Source organism: Condylostylus longicornis, unplaced genomic scaffold, assembly GCF_029603195.1.
Source record: "Condylostylus longicornis isolate FDR11 unplaced genomic scaffold, ASM2960319v2 ptg000003l, whole genome shotgun sequence".
Classification (NCBI taxonomy): Eukaryota; Metazoa; Arthropoda; class Insecta; order Diptera; family Dolichopodidae; genus Condylostylus; species Condylostylus longicornis.
Genome location: NW_026577972.1, coordinates 2,416,908 through 2,437,350, shown reverse-complemented (window position 1 = coordinate 2,437,350; position 20,443 = coordinate 2,416,908). Strand labels below are relative to the sequence as shown.

Genomic DNA, 20,443 nt, shown 5'->3' with positions numbered 1-20,443 from the left:
AATAATAGCTGTTAAAAAATTTATTGAAAATTTCATTTCACACTAAGATCAACATTAAGATTATTAAGCATGGAGTGTTTATCTAGTTAAAACAATATTTTTAAATTTCTTTAAACGCAAATCATCTACGTTACGGATTCTAGAGCTTACAACACGTAACTTTTCAAAAATAATATTTTAAACTTGCAAATTTATATTAGATGTAGCAGTTCGATGAAAAATAAATTCTTGAATCAAATTCGAATTCTGAATAAAGTCATTAATTATCCTCCCAGCGATAACGTAAAAAAGGAACTGATTCAGTTTTTATCAAGCGAACGTTAGCAAATAATTTATATTGAGAAATAGTTAAATCGCGGGAACTATGAAGGGAAAATTTTATTGTTAACCTTTCAAAAACGTAGGTAATAATAAAGATCTAATGCTTTCATAGAAAAATTAGATTTTTTAAGGTCTTTCTTTGGAGTGAGGTGCTACAATATTTTTTTGTCGAGAATGTTATTGTGGAAAAAAAATTAAAAATATCTTAAGTGAAATAACTTTAACAATTTCTGCATAATAGAAGACTTAATGGGCTGGGAGAAGGATGGTTTCAATGAAACAATCCTATTTGATGTAGGTGGATAGGCATTTCCTTTCCGTTATTAAAAATAACATTGGAGTAAGGGAGAGCGATTTAAGAGAAAAAAAGTAATAATTTTCAATAGAATTAATGAGCCTACTGTCATTCTCAACCTCTAAAAGTAAATTCATATTTTGAATAAATACTGGACATATTTCAAAATATTGTGTCTAAATTTGAAGAAATGCTTAAAGTGAAACCAAACACTTTGAATGAAACTTCAGAATTTGATCAAAGCCATTTCTCAGCAGTATATTAAAAGGTTTTTTTTTACAGAAGTTTTTATATATGTAGTTTTATATGTAAATTTATTTTAAAAGGCTTTTTAGTTTACATTTTCATGAATTCAACAAATTTACTTCAAATTTCATAATAAGCCTCATTCGACACGTTTTGTAAGGTTTCATGCGAAACCTTGTAACTTTTGGAAGAAATCAGCTGTCACTAACTGGACGTTTACTACGGGCCAAATATACATTTTTGTGTATATAAAGAGAAATAATCTATTGATTTTATTGAAATTTAATATTTGAATTCGAGGTGTGAATTTGAGGAGTTCTGGTTGATACCGAAACTAACTGGAGCGCTTTTCAGAGAACTCGGAGAGCAAGAGCAAAATTTGCATTTTTCTAGGTAAGTTAACTGAAAGTTTACTAACGCTTTAGAAATTGGAAAGAAGTATTTAACAGACATTTTTGTAATATTCTGAAACACTTTCAAGGTCGGTTATATGCTGATCACACTAGATTTTTTGAGTTGAATTGTTATAAAAAAAAAAAAATGAAATTTAATGTAATAGCAATTATTTAAAAATTATAATTAAGTATTGCGGTCAATAATTAAATTTTATCCGCAATAATAAGTAATTTTAAGATTTTGAAGCAATTTTCTTATTTTAAAGTTAAATTTTTTATTAATCGAATCAAATATTTATTAGTTATTTGCTAATAAATCATATAATATAATTTCTAAACTTCCTGCACATATACTTGCAAATATAAGAAATGTAAATTAATAAATTTACATATTACTCCCAATAAAACTTTTGGAAAATATTTTATTTTTTTAAATCACAATTAATGTGATTTGAAATAAAATGATTAAATTTCATTCCCAGGTAAATTAAAATTTATATACATTAATAATAAAATAAACTTAATTTTATTTGTTTTTTACCGGTAATTTGGTTGACTCTGCAGTTTCATAATATGATTGTGATGAAATTTGATTATAATCAGCAGCTCCACCATAATTTTGTGATGATGATTGAAAACTAGATGGTTGTTTAAATGTTGGTACATCACTTTCGAATGCAGCAGCTGCTGAACCAGTTTCTAATGCTGCTTCCCATGGTGTTTTTACTAGTTTAACACGTTGATGACCATATTGTTGGGCATATAAATCAGTTAATTGATCTTGATGCATATTCAATTGAACACGTGCCCTTCCAGCTTCTGAATATGCTGGTAAAATATTTGGTGACGTTGTTGCATATGGTGTTACACCAGATGGGCTAGATTGTGCAGCATTTGTTTCATCAACAATCCATTTCTCAGACTTCTTTCTACGTTTTGCGAACAATTCAGCTCCTAAAAAAATTTTTATATGAATAATAAATAGAAAAAAAAGAATAATTAAAATGACATGATATATAATGGTTTATTTTCGTTAAAACAGGCTTTTTAATTTATTATTGTTGTATTATTGTAAAATTTATTATACAAAAACGCTGGATGACGGTGTAGTAAATTTTATATTTGTTCTCTCTTTTTGATTTCTCCATACAGAGCAAACTTACATTACACATTTCTCTCATATTTAAATTTTATTATATATGTATTTAGTCTTATTATGAATTACGAATTTAGCTACGACGCATACTTTTAAATTATCACAAATTACTTTCGTAGAGATTATGAATCAACAATGGCAATACAATTTTCCGTGTCAAAATCAGTATTTTATTTCAACTTTCAAATGTGTATTTATGTTTTTTATTGCTATTTGGGTGCAAAACTTGCATAAAAAAGGATTTTTTTAAAAACGGAGTTTTGCAGGTTTTTTTCTTTTCCAGTTTTTTGAAAAGTGGCGAAAATTTTTAAGGTTGATTAAAATTCGATATCAAAATTGTTTCTCTCGATATCAAAATTGTTATGTGCGCTGTTCTCATAGCTAGGACAATGCGATAGCTAGAGTTTGTTTAAGTACGAAATTTTTGTTCTTATGTTCTTTTTTAATTTTTCTTTTGAAATTATAATATAACGTTTCCTATTAAACGACAAATATTCAATTTTCTCCTGCAACATGCGCTATCGAAAGCTGTAGCAATATAAATTACTCTATTTAAATAGGTGGATTAAATAGTATTCTGTGTAACTGCTGCCATGTTGTAGTAATGTGAAGAGCCCTTTACATAAACCACGTTATTAAATAGACAAATAAAAAAAATACTATAAAATATATAAGTATTTTCTATACGTAAGGGCTGTTATTAAATACTCACTATCACCTCAATCGCATAAATAGTGCGTAGTACCACAAATTTCAGCAAATAACTATTCATAAGCGGAATTGCGCGGCAATGCGGTATTATATTACAATTTAAGTGTTAGATCATGATGTTTTTTAAGCTGAATTTGTATGTTATTTAATTGTGATTTAAATTAAAATCACAATTAAATATTTCACAATTGGTAATTATGCAAGAAATTGATAATTTTATTAATTATCATAACATTAATAATGAAATCTACAAAAATTATATGAAAATAATTACACCTAAATTTTGTAATATAAATAAATATTAAATAACATGTTGGATATTAAAATTTATTTAATTGTAAATTTAATTGAAAATATAATGAAAATTCGAAATATAACTTTACCATTTAAAAAAAAAATTTTTAATTCCCTCAACATATAATAAGCCTGTAATTTAATTTATTTATTATACCTTTTCCTTTTGGAGCGTTTAAACCAGCAACAAGTTCAGCACATTTATCTGGTGATAACAAACCGGATTCCGTATTATATTCTTGACGTACTGAGGAGAAATCTCGTACTTGACCACGCGGATTCATAACCAATTTAAGTGGTAATTTGTCATGATAGCTATACGATTCATTCTCTTTATGTTCTTCATGATGATAACCATTGAATTCAGGGATATCAGCACATCCTGTATTTTTTATGGTATAAAGAAATTACAAAAAACAAAAACAAAATTTTGGTTTTTTTTTCCTCTTAACAATTTTCATGAAAAAACTTTTTTTTCTTTGCAAAAAATTTGTAATTTTTTTTGTATACAAAATCAAGAAAATAAACCAAAAACTTAATTTGCTTACAATGATTAAAAATACTTTACAAAAATACAAAATAATTTGGAATGGTAGTTTATATTTTGATATTTAATATATTTTAGAAATTAGTTCATAAAACAAAATCTAAAATTTTTGTAGCAAAGTTAATAGAGGGAAGTGTTGCCAGTTTATAAAGAATTTTCTCTCAAATCGATTTAACTAATAAATTAATAGTTGGACTTATTTTGAGAATCGAATAACTAAGTTATAGTGATAACTATTGTAAAAAGTTTGATATTATTATTCTAAACACAAACCAATTCCTATACATGTCCACAATAAAATTATTGAAACTTTTACAATAAATATCACGATCACCTAATGATTCGATGCTAAGAATAAGGTCCAGTGTTTCTGATGTAATGTGAGATTTTCATTATACAAATTGTTTAACTAAATTTTTTTGAGCGTATAGGAAATAGATGTCAACAAGGTGGATATATTTTCAACAATTTTGTATTGTTCGAGTTGTTATAGTACTAAAGAATAATTAGAATTTTCGTGATTAACATTCAATTCGAATTCTTGGAAGTGCCGCATTTAATATTTACAGTATATATCGAAAATGTAGTAACACGGTAGTAATATACAATTAAATAATTACAACTCATAAGTTGAGTTGAAAATTAATACCGTATTAAAGCATTTTATAAGTCATAGTTAGAATATCTGTAACTACCAATTTTTTTATATTATATCCCTATAAATATTTATAATTGCTTAAATCGATACTGTATTTTCTTAACCTTATTACTTAAATTAAAAAAAAATCTGATGTAGTCAGCAAAAATTTGAATTCGGCCCTCAGTTCGGTTCCCGAAACCTGACCCTTCCAAAAAATTTATATGTTCATTGTTTTAACACCTCGAATTTAAATATTAAATTTTAAGAAATTGCTTGATTATTTCTCTTTATATTGGCAAGAATCTAAAATCGGTCCGGATAAGAGACCAGTTCCCAAGATCTGATATATCCCGAAAGTTGATCGAAATAGTTTTGAGCAATATTACACTTCCCTACCATGGAAAAGTACGTTCCCACCGAAAATTCGATATGCAAAGTTTGTTGACATCACATAACCTCCCTTATTGTTACAATGTAGTCAGTAATTATTTACTCTTGTGCTTAATTGATTTTTTTGATTTCGCTCATGAAATCTCAACAAATTCTAATAAATATAGCGGCCACTTTACCGTATTTGTTTTTGCAAAATTTCAGAACTGTATAAGATAGTTAGTTTTTAAGATAGTTAAAAAACTTTTGAAGTTGTATGGCAGCTCCCAGAAGGAGTCAAGCAATTCCAACGACTTTTATTAAACACATTTTCTCTACTGGTATATTCGGCTGTGCGCAATTTCAATACAATAGTTTATAATTTATAATTTCTGAGACATAGTCAAATAAATTTTGAAGTTGTATGGCAGCTACCTGCCAGTACCTCGATTATATTCAATTTAAGCAGGATTCTGGCATTATGATAAATCATTTGTGAAAATTTGGTGAACTTAGCTCAATTAGTTTTTAAGTTATCATTAAGACCGACGGACGGATAGATATGGTGAAATCGACTCGGAATTTGACACTGATCAAAAACATGTATTTAAGTCTATATGTAAGCCCATTATTTCTTAGCGTTGCAAACGGTGAGGCAAATTTAGCATATCTCTCGAACATAAAAAATAGATCACGAATTTCAAATACAAGGAAATTAACCATCGAAACCTAATTTTAAAATTAGGGATTTTGACTTATTTGGACAAAAGTCACATAACTTATTTTATTTATCCATGAACTTCTATTTTAATTACATTTATTTTTAGGCGGTTCATAAATACTAGATAATAAGGTAAGTTACTTAATACCATTCCAAACATAAAAACAAAAATTTAGCCAAACTAAAAAAAATAAGAAAAAGAAACCAAAAAATCAAATAAAATTAGGCTCTTATATAAGAAAAAAAGCTGGGAATGTAATAAAATAAGCTGGGAAATAGTTTCTGATTTTTAAAAAGCAAGCAATGCAAATTCAAAATGAGATATTTAAATAATTATCTCTACATAAATATAAAATAAACATATTCTATATCTAATAATCAAATCCATGTGAAAAACATACCACGCAAATTAAAAAAAAAACTGTACATAAACTAGGGCTTGGAGGATGAGGGGAATCCAATGAATATATTATAAGAATTTATTTCGTAAGACTAAAATATTAAGTTAAAAAAAAATATAATGAAATTAAAACTTTAACCCATCTGATGTTAGATTTTTTCATGATCCCGATTAAAACAAAATCGAATTAATTAATATGATAGTTGTTGCGCAAAGTTTACAAACATTTTATTAAAGACACAAATCACGAAAAGTTCTTATGTAACAATAATTTTCAAATTTACATGTCAAAAATGTCAATTTCAATACGTCATAATGCAATATATTTACCAATTAAATGGTGTTTATTCTTAGCATCAAATCACTAAGTGAATGGTATTTTTTATCGTACGAGTTTCAAAAACTTTATTACAGACACGAATCATTTGTGTGAATTGCCTTGTGTTTATTTTAATAATGTTGAACTTTTTGTGGTAATTATCACTATCATTTAATGATTCAATACTTAGAATAAGCCCCATTATTTAATTCAAGTGCACATTTTTTATAACGCATTTATTGTGCAAATTCAACATCAATTCGATTTATGATGATATATTGCTAAATTAATTAAACTGAAGTTTAATTTTCATTTGGATAGAAGCATACACAATCAAAACATTTGTAATGAAATCAAATTTGCGGTCATATACTATTTGTGACTTCAAAAATTCAAAAATGTAGTCTATTTGTTATACATAATAACAATTACAATTCATAAGCTGTGACATTGAAGTCAGAGGCTGTATTCCTATAACATATCAGATTTTAGTATTCATTCAGTTTACAGTATTTCTAACATAAAAATTCCAGTAATACTTTCGATATTAATTCATAATTCAGAAATTTATAATTATAAGCTAAATTGTTTATTAATACCATATTATTGCATTTTGGAAGTCAAGGTATATTATTAGATAAGTTAGCTTATAAGTTTTAATTGCTGAATTTTGTAGTGATATATAACTTCGATTACCCATACAGCAAGCACGCCTAATATCAACCCTGTTTAATATAATAACGGTTAAGTTCACAAAATTTTTGACAAGAAAATCTCAATATACTTTTACACATATTTGAACTCGCTTTGAAGATTTGAAATCTTTTTGTTTACGACATTATGTTGGCAATTTTTTTACAAAACTATTAAATGTTAACGGATTTTTTTTAGAAGTTTTACAAGTTTAAATAGCTGTCAGTTATGATTTGTAGTTGTCATTGTTTTCAGATTTCCTATTTGTTTACATATTTGTCAGTTAAAAACGTTTTTAGATAATTTCAATGTAAGTACGTAAAAGTATTTTAAAAGCTGAGCATCGCTTAATTTCACAACTCGCCTAAAATTACAAATTCTTAGACATTTTTTTATGTGATATTAAGCTTGTTCGTTTGTATGAAAATTTAACTTCAATTATAAATTTCATTGATGTTGTTTTTGAAAAACAAAAATTATTTATAGAAATCATTTTACGATAACCTAATATTAGAAATTACGATATTTGAGTTATACATCAAATGAGTTTGTGTTTGTTAAGCGTTTATTATTTCATTTATATTTTTCATTATATTATTTCATTTTATTTAAAAATCATATATTTTAATTATAATTTTACAAAAAAAAATATATATATATTCTTTTTATTTATTTATTTTATTGTTTTATAAAATAAAAAAGATTAAAAAAAAAAACGAAATTTATTATTTTGTTTTTGCAGTTTTTTTTCTAATTTTGTAATTACATATATACCTTCACCCTCATGAACCCATTTGACAGATCGCTTCTTACGATTAACATACATCGTTTGACCCTTCGATTGTTGATTGCTAATATCGCTCAATGAATGTGAAATCCTGCGAGCCAACTCAACCTGATCCTCCACGGTTGGATGGAGGTTAGGTGAGTAAAATGCCGAGGATGCATATAGTTTTCCTAATATATGTAATATAATATATATACATAATAAAATGAATATACTTGTTGTTGGTTTTTTTTTTTGTTTTTGTAATTTATTCTTTTATTTTATTTTATTTTGTTTTGAGTTTTTCAATTAATTTTTGTTTTGTTAGTTTAATTATTCAATTTCGATTAAAAAACTGATAATGTAGATTTTGCATTTTTTAATTTTTAATTTTTCTTCTTTATTTTAATAATTTTATTTTGTATGTTACCTTTACATATAGATAAATGCGATTTTTTATTAATAAAAATTTCTAATAAAAATAAATTTTAACTTTTTTTGACTTACAATTAAATCTTGAACAAATTTTTAAGTATAAAGAAAATTTTTGTTTTATTATAAAATAATTAAAAAAAATTAATATCGATTTTTAATTGAAATATCGCGCATATGTAAATATTGTCAAAAAAATGGTCATATTGCACCAACACTTTTTCACTTTTAATTAATTAATCAAAAAATTTAAAATTTTTTTAAATAATCATTCACCCACAAATTAATATTCAACCTGTCAATATCGAAGTTGAAAATTTTTGAATTCAATAAAAAGGTGTATTGACTTAAATGGCTATAACTTCCATAATTGTTAACGGGTTTGTAAAAATTAATATACAAGTCAAAGATGAAAAGTAGATCTTTATAAAAAAAAATATTTTTAGGTAATACTTCAAATAACACGTCAGATTTTTCACAAGGTGATCAATTAGTAAGAAAAATGATGCTATTCAATTTCTTTTTTTTTAAATTTGAATGATTTTAAGTTGGTCTTCAAATTAGCTTTTTAATAATTTTTTTGTGCGATCCGAATTATCCCCGTTTCCGAGATGATTCGGTTGTAAACTGAATGGCTTCCATGAAAAATCATTATTACCTGTTAAGCTTTATCTTTGGTTTAGTTTATTTAACTTATTTAATTAACGTAATTTTTAGCTAGAAAAAAATAACAATTTTTCATTCTTTCCACTGTATATTAATTACCAAACGCATTGTATACAATGAGGTAGGTTATGTATTCACAACGTTTTCGGTGGGAACGCTTTTCTCCATGGCAGAGAATATGTAAATAAACTATTTTTAGCAACCTGTTGGTCCGTCTGTTTGCGTGTGCACGCGTGCATCTTCAGTTCGGCTGAATCGATTTTCATGAAATTTTATATGTGAGTTTGTTTTGACTACATCACGGATTGATCAACTCTTGTGATATGTATATCAGGCCATGGGAATTGGATTTTTTTCCGGGCTAATTTTAGATTTTTGCCCATATAAAAAGAAATAATTAAGCAATTTGCTTGAAATTTAATATTTAAATTCGAGGTGTTAAAACAATGAATCTATTAATTTTTGGACTCAGGGCTCGGAAACTGATCCGGCGCCGATTTTACGTTCTTTACCATATCTACAAAACGGATTAATGGAGTTTTTTGAAATTTGATATTTGAGTTCTGGTTATTACCGAAACAAACTGGCGAGCATTCTCTACTCTACTAAAAGTAAATTAAATCTACTAAAACCAAATTTATATTTCTCTAAAGGTTACTAACGCCTTAAAAATTGGGAAGAAGTATTTAAAAGGCATTTTTATAATATTCTGTAACAATTTTAATTAACTAAACAATACACAATGCGGTCGGTTATGTGCTGATCACATCAGATTTTTGTTTTTTAAATTGGTGAATAATTATGGAAGTTATAGCTATTTAAGTCGACACATTTTTTTGTCGAAATCAAAAATTTGTACTGGGACTTTTGGGGTTATATATCAATTCGCTTTTTCTGGTAGCTGCCATACAACTTCAATAGTAGTTTCTCCATATCTTAGAAAATATTAAAAACACCTTACTGAAATTTTGCATAAATTAATATGATAATATGGCAACTTAAAATCGTAGTGTGTCCCATAGTCAACCATGGCATATTTATTCCCACATAAGATAACAAATTCTTAAGGATATCACAGAGTTGACACGGTCAACTCTATTTTTTCTCGTTTTTTTATTTATTTTGATTTATTTATGATTACAAGATATGAGAAGTTTTTTATGCCAATATATAATATATGGCTAATAAATCTAGCTTACCATATATCTATATTACAACTGCAGTATTGTGTAGTAAATCGCTGTATTACTGTATCTTGCATGTAAAAAAATAATGAAATTTCAACAGATTCGGGTTTGTTTTGAATGCATTTTAGCTTAGAGCAAAAATTGCTTATTTTTATTTAAGTTTAAATTTTAAATTAAATTTAAAAAACAATAATTATACTTAATTTTGAAAATTGAGAAAACCAAAGATTGCAGTGTATGTGGTCATTCGTGTGGTTTTAAATATACAGGGTGACTCGTAACAAAGATCACTGCAATATGCCATTGTATAGGCCCCCATGAGTAGACAAAACTTTTCACAAACGCTAAAATTTCTCAAAGCTGGAGAAACAAGGGTCCGAATTTTCTTCCAACTCAGACAGTTTTCCGGGATGTACAATAAAAAAAAATTATGTATTTTTGTTTAATGGTTAAGCTTCTAATCCTTTTCATTAACTAATATTAAAAAATAATCTAAAATAGAATTATGATTAAATATTTTCGTCGTACAAAACCAATTAAATTGCGATCATACGTGTCCTCCCTAATTTGGTCAAAATATAATGTGTCCACAAGTTTTTGTCTTTGACAGCGTTCATCTCTTACAAGTTTTACTTTATTTATTATTAATTTTGTTGTTATTTATTATCCCCATTTTAACGTGTTTCTTTCTATTTAATAACGTGCGTGACAGTATTTTCGCAGTTCAGATATAATAAAAATTTTTATCTCAAACTTGCTGCGTAATAAACGATTTATTTCAAGGCAAATCTAATGTCTTTTAGATTTATGAACAATTAATGATATTAATTATTGACAATATTTACAAATTAAATGACTATTCGCAATATTGTGACTTAGTATTAATAATTTTCTTATAAATACATAAATACATTCACGACTTCAAAATTTCAGTCACACGATAGGCAATATAATAGTTCAGCTTATAAGTCTGAATTGGAAATCACTTATAATAAATATATAAAAACACTGATAGTTTTCAATTATTCAAGATTTAATTTTGTAAAATTTTGAAAAGTTATTTATTTTTTAATTTAAATTTTTAAGAAATTATATTGTAATGTAATTGCTAAAGTAGAAGTATTTTTGTTTTTTTTTTCATTTTTGGTGTTGATGTGGGATAAAAAGGCTTAGAGGCTATAAGAAAATGGTTTCTATATATCAAAAAAAAAAAAAAAAAAAAAAAAAAACTACATAAATTTTATTACTTACGATTTGATTTGGGTAAAATTTCGTCAGCATCTGTTGCAGGGGTGAAAATTTTTTGTAGATCTACTCTTTTTGTTGTTGATGATGTTTGCTATAATAATTTTGATTAAAAGTTTCCGAATTCGTAATATAATAATAGAACAAATTTATTTTGAAAAAAAAAATTAAATTAAGTGAAAGAACAAAAAGTGAAACAACAAATAAAGCGAGTTTTTTTTCTAAAAAATAAATCCTGTTTTACATCACAAATTTGAACAAAAATTTTCATAAATGAAAAGCTTAAAAAATAAAAACACAAATTTAAAAATAAAATGTAAACATATTTTGTTTTCAAATCATTAATATTTGAAATGTCGTTGGAACTGACAGACCTATGCTTAGATATTCAAGATCGACAAACTATATCAAATAAACTTCATCTCATTCTTATATATCTTGTTATGTTGTATTACAAAACTTGTCAGATGGATCATGGACAAAAAGCAGTAGGGTGAAGTAACTATTTTCTGATCACTTGCAAGGAATTTTTCAACCAAATAAACTGAATTCTAGTGTTTATTTAATATTTAGTAGATTTTGTTATGGATGAAAGTACTTTGGCTCTATCTAAAAAGAAAAAATTTTCCGTAAAGTCGCTTAAATCGAACAAGGTTTTGATCTCATTGCTGCTGAATTATTAGGAGAATTACCGAGAAAGGCATTGATATTTTAAAAAAAAGTTTTAAATAGAGCAGTTAACATAAGGTATGTTTCTAGTGTTTGGAAAGCAGCGGAAGTTATTATGATAGGAAAACCGGAGGCTACTAATGATATCAAAATTTTTTGAAAAATGTATGTTAACAAGGCTGATGCCGATAATAGAAAATAAGAAATTGATTCCAAACTATCAGCAAATAACAAATAGTGTGGAAAAGGCGTTAGAAGAATGGGAAATGTATTCGACAATATTTCTGGAAGTAGCCAAGGCGTTCGATAAGGTTTAGCAAGACGGTTTATTATGCAAACTTAAGAAATTGATACCTTTGCAATTTATGAAGTTACTTGAATCATATTTATCGGACAGGCTTTTTCAAATCAAATAGGACGAGGAGTACTCCACGTTTAGGGAAATCGGGGTTGGTGTCCCTCAAGGCAGTATTCCGGGTCTATATTACTCGTGCTTTATACAAGCGATTTGGAAGATTTAAAGGATGTAACTGTGGCTACATTTGCAATATTGACAGTAGGATCTAGTGTTGAAGAATCGACAAAAACACATTACAGGAAATAAGTAACAATATAAGTAAATGGATAAATACTTAGAAAATAAAGCTAAATGTAAATTAATCTGTACATGTAAATGTCACAAGCAAAAAATTAGTAAACCCACCATAATCGAATTTGAATGTAGCTAAAGAATCAATCCAAAGCACAGCGAAATACCTAGGCATGACTTTGGATTTCAAGCTCAGATGAAAGGAACATGAAAAAAAGAAAAGATTAAGATTAGAAAACAAATATAGAGAAAACCATTGGCTCCTGGCTCGTAGGCTAGATTGGCAACACAAAATAGAGTGTTGATATATATCCAAATGACAAAGCCTACATGGGCGTATGGATTGCAGCTATAATAGATAGAATCATTGTAGCTTATATAGATGTTAGTAAATTACTACATTAATTTGAAGCACAACGCGCAGAAGAAAAAGCAATGAATATCAAATCTCAATTTCGCTTATTTTGCAATTAAATTGCTAAATAAGTCAAGTAGATTTAAGAACTCTACTTAGTTATAGGCACGAACCATTTTACACATAATTTGAAGTAAATTTCAAAAGAACAACTGTTATTGCATGATATGCAAATTACTGCAATAATATCGTATTTTAATATTAATGAAAGAGAATGTAAAATTGCAATTTTGAAGTTAGGAACTATGTTAATATTACTATATATGTATAGAGGGTGACCGGGACTCAATGGTATTCCCGAAGCAGGGTCACAGAATTACATTTTTAGTGACATTTTTCGTTTTGGGCCCTTGTTCTCGAGTTATGGGGCCTCAAAGTTGGTACATGAAAAAACTGTCTAATTTTGACATTTTTAATTTATAACTCGGGAAATGGGACAGGTAAATCCAACTTTGTACACTCATTTTAAAGATAATTAAATTCTCCTTCTAATACATAATACTGCGTAATAGAGATTAAAAGAAGATGTTTTTGTTTTGAAAAATACTTTGTTTTAGTTTGTTTTCTAAGGTTTTGACCTCAGTTTTTCGCCTGATAGACATGTTATTTCTAAAATATTTGCCACATTATCTTATATCAAAATGAAGGTTAGAACATAGAGCTCTTTATTCTGTAAAAAAGCGATAAATTAATAACCTGGAACTATGAGTATATGACGGTTAAAGGAAAATTTAGAAAAAATTTTTTTTTTAAATTCTGACTTTGCACTTGAATTTCTCTGAAATTAAAAAAATATTTACAACCACTGGTAGACCGTTAGAAGAAAAATTTCATTAGCTTTAAAGTAAGTGTACAAAGTTGGATTTACCTGTCATATTTCCATGAGTTATAAATAAAAATGTGAAAAATTAGACGGTTTTGCATGTTCCAAGTTTGAGGCCCCATAAGTCGAGAACAAGGGCCCAAAAATAAAAATGTTACTAGGTGTTTTGTGTTCGCCTGAATGCATTCTATTACCCAGCTTCGGGAATACCATTGAGTTTCGGACACCCTGTATATGTATATATATATATATTATTTTTGTTATTTTTACCTCTTTACTCCATATTTGACGACTTAGGTCTAATAAAAATTGTCGTTTAATTGGATCATTACGCAGATCACTTGGTTTAAAACCACGTTTTTTATCAATTGTACAATTACCAACCGTATGTGATCTCTTAATATTACTGCTACGATTATTTATTCTTAAGTAATTTAAATAACCTGGTCCATCAGTTGATGGTGTACTTGCACTTCTCCTCATTAAATACATTTTTTTTTTATTTTAATTTAGTTTTACTATTTCTAATTAATAAGAATTTCGTAAAATTTTAAAGTTTTAATGTAACATTACATGCTTCTGAGATGGTATACTACCTTTTAATTCGAAAATTTAAAATAATAAGAAAAAGGTATACTTAATGATATCTATTGGATTATTTTATAAGATTATTAATTGATAATTATACAAAAGAAATCTTTAGTTATAAATACAATTTCAGTGACAGATAATTGAAATGTAATCAGCATTCATTATGACTCATCTATCATATCTTGTCTGGTACCTTTTTTTCAACAAGCTGTATATCGAGAACGAACATATCTGCACCCGCATCCCCCGATCCATACAATTTTTTTCAGGAAATTGATCAAAAAATCATCCCCGAAATTATTCGCCACTCTATGCGAAACACCTTCTATATTTAGTAACAAATTATAGTACGAGTATAATGGTCTTAACCCGTTTTAGCTCCGTTATATGTCACTATTGTTGCATTTTTCTTTAAGAGTATATAAACATCCCAAAATATTGGTGCATTAGTTTAGAAAGAAAAGTGAATGAAAATCTGTTTTATAAGATTAATGTTAAACAAGAGTAGAAAATATTCTACAAACTTATATATTTGACTTGCATGAATTTGAAATTTATTTTAGATATCAGAAAAAAAAATATAGTTATATAAATCTGAATTCTCGTTTATTCGTTAACTATAATCTTCGATAACTTCTCCTCCTCAATCAATCAATCCTTTAAACAGGCGACTGTGAGCAGTTAGATATTTTACATTTTGAATGCTGTTTATTTGGTGTGTTTATATGCAATTACAAAAATCAAATCCCCTCTCTTTATTTGAAGAAAACAGGAATCATACCAGAGAGAATAAATCTTCGATGCTTTTTATAAACTTTTAAGATGCAGTATTACAAATTTGATAGCGCATATGATTCATATGGTTCATTTTTTGACAAAAAAAATATTAATCAAGAAAGAAGTAAATTTAAGTTGGTAAAATATGAAATGAAAAAATTATATGCAAAAAACATATTAATTATAATTTTCACATTTTCGATTTGAAATTTGTATGTGTGTATACGCTCCACAATGAAATAAAATATTCTGCAAACTTATATATGACATAAAAGTAATAAATAAAGTTTCAAAGGTCTGTTAAAAAGCGATTTTAAAACTGATTCTTTTATACAAGTTTGAGGCGACAGTATTTTCATATATTACAATTTTGGGTAATGAATATGAATAATTTAAAAGATGAATTTATAATCACACTGTATATATTGATTAAATATATCACAATTGATTAAATTATAATATATATATAGAGTATATGTTGCTAAATATAACATTTAATTTAATTGTTTAAATGTATACTAATTCTTTTTTATTTTCTTTTATTTTTGTGTACTAATTAATTTAAAAAAAACTTTGTTATTATATGATTATAAAAACTCGTTTAAGTTCAGTTCGTTTTCGTAAATTTTACATCTATGTATGTATGTTTATAATAGAGAAATAATTCACTTATTTGATATTTTATTGATATGCAATATCACTGTTATCTATACATTAAATTGTATACTTTTTTCCCCTTTAATATTGAGACATACATACACACACATATATACATATATATGCATATGTTCTTATATACTGTATATAATGAATTATGTATACAAAAAAATATATAAAATATTAATTAATTATAAATTATAAACGAAGTATTTTATTATTATTATCATATTTATTATAATTATTACAAATATCGAAGTTCATAAAATATGATATTTAAAGAAAGAGAAAGTTGTAATACAACAATTTGTGAACTGCTCAAAATGACAATTTTATTACATTTAATTTCAATATTTTCCTCAATCTGAGAACTTGTGTAGTGAAGTGAATTCTACTATTTAAACCATATTTGGGGTGACGAGAATATACTGTATATTGTAAAATAAATATAATATGAATATAAATTGTTTTATTATATATTTTATTCAAATAAACATTAATATAATGTTAATTATCCCTCACATTCAAAATTTTAATTTAGTATTAAAATAAATTTAACAAAAAAAAATTTGCACAATGTAGCAAGATCAAAATTGGTAAGAATTGATAAATGGGCTTTTATTTCGCAGCTGGTTGCATTGAGAAAGCAAATAGCATAATAAAAATATCGAGACTACAATGCAGTCGTTTCCAAAGTTTCACAACGGTGTTAATACCGCAGTTAAACTGTAGTCAAATTTCTTTTCACTGTATTTTAGATGTCACGGTATGTTGACAATCACAAATTTATTTGAAACAAAAAGCCTGCCTGTAGATATGAATAGAGTAATACAAATAAAAAAAATGTTTTTTTTTTTCTCTCTCTCTCTCTCTCTCTGTATCTCTTTCTATATTTTTCTCTTTTATTTTCATTAGATTTTTAGTTTAACTTTTAATTAATATTTTATTTAAAAATTATATTTTTTATTTTATTTAACATGAAAAAAAAATTTTTCCTTGAAAATTAAAAAAAAAATGTTCACAATTTTCACAAAATGAAAACATTTAAAATATGTAAATTATATTGAAATTTTGTTATTATATTAATTCATTCAATTCTTCTGAACAACTGATTGACACACAAAATAAATAAAATAACAGTAATAAAAATGGTAATAATAAATATCACAACTAAATCGTTATTCTTTTATTCCGAAACTACCATGAAAATATAGTTTTCTATTAATATTAAAAGGTGAAAAATTAAAAAAATTAAAATATACATATATAAAAAAGAAAAAAAGAAAAATTAGAACAAAATATGTTTCACTTGTTTTTTTGAAAATTTCGCAAAAGAAAAAAATTCAATATAATTTTATTTTTTTTTCGTTAATTTTTATTTTTAGTAATAAGTTAGCTAAACGTTTACACAGGCGATTTTGTATTTTTTATTCTTAAGTGTGATATTTCTCCATCTCTGTTTTTGTTTTTGTTCAATTTTTCGATATTTTATCTCTGATGTTTGATGTCATCTATAATTTTTTTTCCTTATTTTTCTTGACTATCAGTACCTACATACAACCCATTTAAAAAAAATTTAAATGTATTTAATATTGAATTGAAATTGTTTTAATACAGGGCGTGAAATGCATTTTGGAAAGGGCGAACCTGGAAAAGTGATATAACTTTTCGGGGACAGAAAGGTGGGACATATTTATGAAAAAAATCTAATCTTTCTTAGTTCTAAATAAATCAGATTTAAAATTAAATCTCCTAAAAACATTAATATCTAATTCTGAAGTTCTGATTGAATCAAATAAATATTTAACCATCAAAATCCGAGTTTAAAATATTTGGTTTCGACAAAAAGGTGTACCAGGTTCACAAGTTATTTAAAAAAAATGGACTGAATAAATAAATTATAGAATGAATTTAGAATTTTGGGCTTTGAATTAGAATTTATTTTCATATAATTTTTACATTTTTTATTTTTCAAGAGCTCTATTGGATATCTATTTATACCATTGGATATTTACTGTTGACTTTAAAAATAAATTTCAAATTGTGTTAAACTTAATTTTATAAAAATTTTGAAATGTCAGAACCATCAAATTGTTAATATGTGTTTTTTTAATATACAGAGTATTTAAAAAAAGTACACAAAATAATTAATTTAAAATAAAAACATTTCGTACATAGTACAAAAACCCAAAAATAGTGTCCATGAATTGAAGTATATATGTATTTTGTACGTGTTCGGCAATGAATTCAAAATTAGTTTTCTTTTGCAGACTAAATATAAAATAACCTTTCTATTATGAATGAGAATATTTCAAATTTCTCTTTATTTTATAATTGTTTATTTAATTATAACTTTAAAAGGTTAGAAACAAAATTATTTTGTTAGACAAAACGATAAATTGTCAATAATATGAATTTCAATTAAGTACCTTTGGCATTTATCTACTTTTTATAGTCTATCGTTTTTTAGTTTTTATAAAAACTTCATATGAAATGAAAATTTTTATAGCTCCGAATATAAATTTTTGAGTACTATGTAATTGTGCAAATTCACCTAAATCTTAAGTAGACGAATGAAAAGCCAAAAAACTAAACGAATGAAAATTCGTTTGAATAAAGAATGAAAAAAAATACTAGATTATAGTAAGCTCAAGTAATTTTTTGATTTCTTATAGTATATATAACAGCAATATTTAAAAGTTTTTAAGTTGTTAAACAGCATTTGCGGTTATGATTTGGAAATGTTCCATCAAGTTCATTTAATTCGTTTAACTAATTCGTCGATCATGTGGTAAGGCAATTTTTTTTAATTAATAGAAAAATTAAAAATTTCAACAATGTTGTTTATAACTTCATGATTTTTTTATTTTTTAATACCCTTGTTTTTGTCTATATATTTACAGTTAGATCAGTTAAAATCTTTATTGCCCATATACATACCATATTTTAGATATAAACATAAACATAATATAACGAAGTCCTCTGAAGAAAACTCTCAAATCCAATCCAATATTAAAAGAATATGGAAAACATCTAATATAAGAAAATATTTTAAAATATTTTCCAATTAATAGAAAAAAAGCTATTCAAATTCATATCACTTGAAATGTAAGAGTGAGGGTTTGGGGGTTTTTCACATAAGCACTTTGATATTTTACTTTTTATATAAGAAAATCACATTTTAGTTGAAATTTTGTAAAATAAAATAGTAAAAATAATATGAAATATTTTTAATTTTGAATTGATTTTGCTTTCTTATTATGATTCTAATAATTATATATATTATTATTATTATAAATGTCAATATTTAAAAGTTTTTCCTTTTCCAAACTAACCATACAGTTATTGTTCTTAAAAAATTAATAGGTGTTATCAATAATATAAACTTTATTTTTAATAATGCTTTAAATTATTACAACATGTACTCGTACCTATACGAAAGAAATTTAAAATGAAATATACAAGGTTGCCTAGAGTTTTTGCCTGTGTAATTACTGCCTAACAATTAATACATATTATGAATATTTATAAAAATATTTTGTTTAATATAGATATCTATCTACATAATATATACATATATATAGAAACACCAAAATAATAATTTTTTGTGATTTACACAGTTTTTTTTATAATTTTTTATTTTATTCTATTTTTTTTTGTTTTTTGTTTCTTGCATGAATAATTAAGCAATACGAAATACAGCACGTATTTTTCTATGTAGAATATATATGCAAACAGTTTTCTCTTTAAATATGTTGTAATTCTACATAAATATGTATTTGTACACTACCGTTAAAACATATACATACACCTTTAATGTTTTTAAAAGTACAATATATGAAAATTAATTTGTATGACCGCATGCATGTGAAATATTTATTAAGATGTACATATGTACAAATCATATACCTAACAATGTAGTTTTAAGTGTTACAAATTAAAGAAATTTTTCAAAAAATTTTATATTGACACTTGATTCAAAAAAAAAAAACAGTGAGAGGAAGAAAGAAAGTCTTCAATTACATTTAAAAGAGAAGATACAGGCACGCAATTTTACAGAACATCACACGCAATTTGCAAACGCCATGAATTCCAATATACTTTTTGACGCTAGCATCATGAAGTTTTTGTTACTAACGTGATTCTAATTTTAATTTTTTGCATTGGTTCATGTTGTATTGCATTTACACAAACTAATTGTTAAAAATGACAGATTTTGAAATTAAAAAGGAAAACTGGTAAGAAAACATCAGCTGACAAGGGATGCTTTATTTGCATATGACTGTCACTTGCAAATAAAAATAATTGATGGGACTTATGTGATCGTCAGATTGGTAATGTTCTGGGAAACGTCAGTTAAAGGGTTTTTAGATATTTCAGTTTTCTATAAGTTGGAATTGCAAAACTTTAGAGATTTTACATTTAATATACATGTTTCAACTTTGTAGTTCATTAAGAACCGAAATATTCAAAAGTTCTATCATCTATTCTATCAAATAAATTTTTGACAGATTCTGAT

At 25.8% G+C, this 20,443-nt stretch overlaps 1 protein-coding gene across 12 annotated transcripts in view; it reads right to left on the bottom strand.

Moving 5' to 3' along the window:
* The window catches only part of LOC129606310 (bromodomain-containing protein DDB_G0280777), a 99,147-nt gene that overhangs the window by 14,425 nt on the left and 64,279 nt on the right, over positions 1-20,443 (bottom strand). For 9 of the 12 annotated variants that reach the window (XM_055516578.1, XM_055516569.1, XM_055516594.1 and 6 more), the window contains 4 exons: positions 11,410-11,497; positions 7,882-8,064; positions 3,576-3,800; positions 1,799-2,211 (listed from right to left, as the gene is read on the bottom strand). In XM_055516578.1, the coding sequence (XP_055372553.1) occupies positions 1,799-2,211; positions 3,576-3,800; positions 7,882-8,064; positions 11,410-11,497 (909 nt within the window). The remainder of the gene's footprint in view (positions 1-1,798; positions 2,212-3,575; positions 3,801-7,881; positions 8,065-11,409; positions 11,498-20,443) is intronic. The other 3 variants (XM_055516620.1, XM_055516648.1, XM_055516656.1) reach the window with 1 other exon arrangement.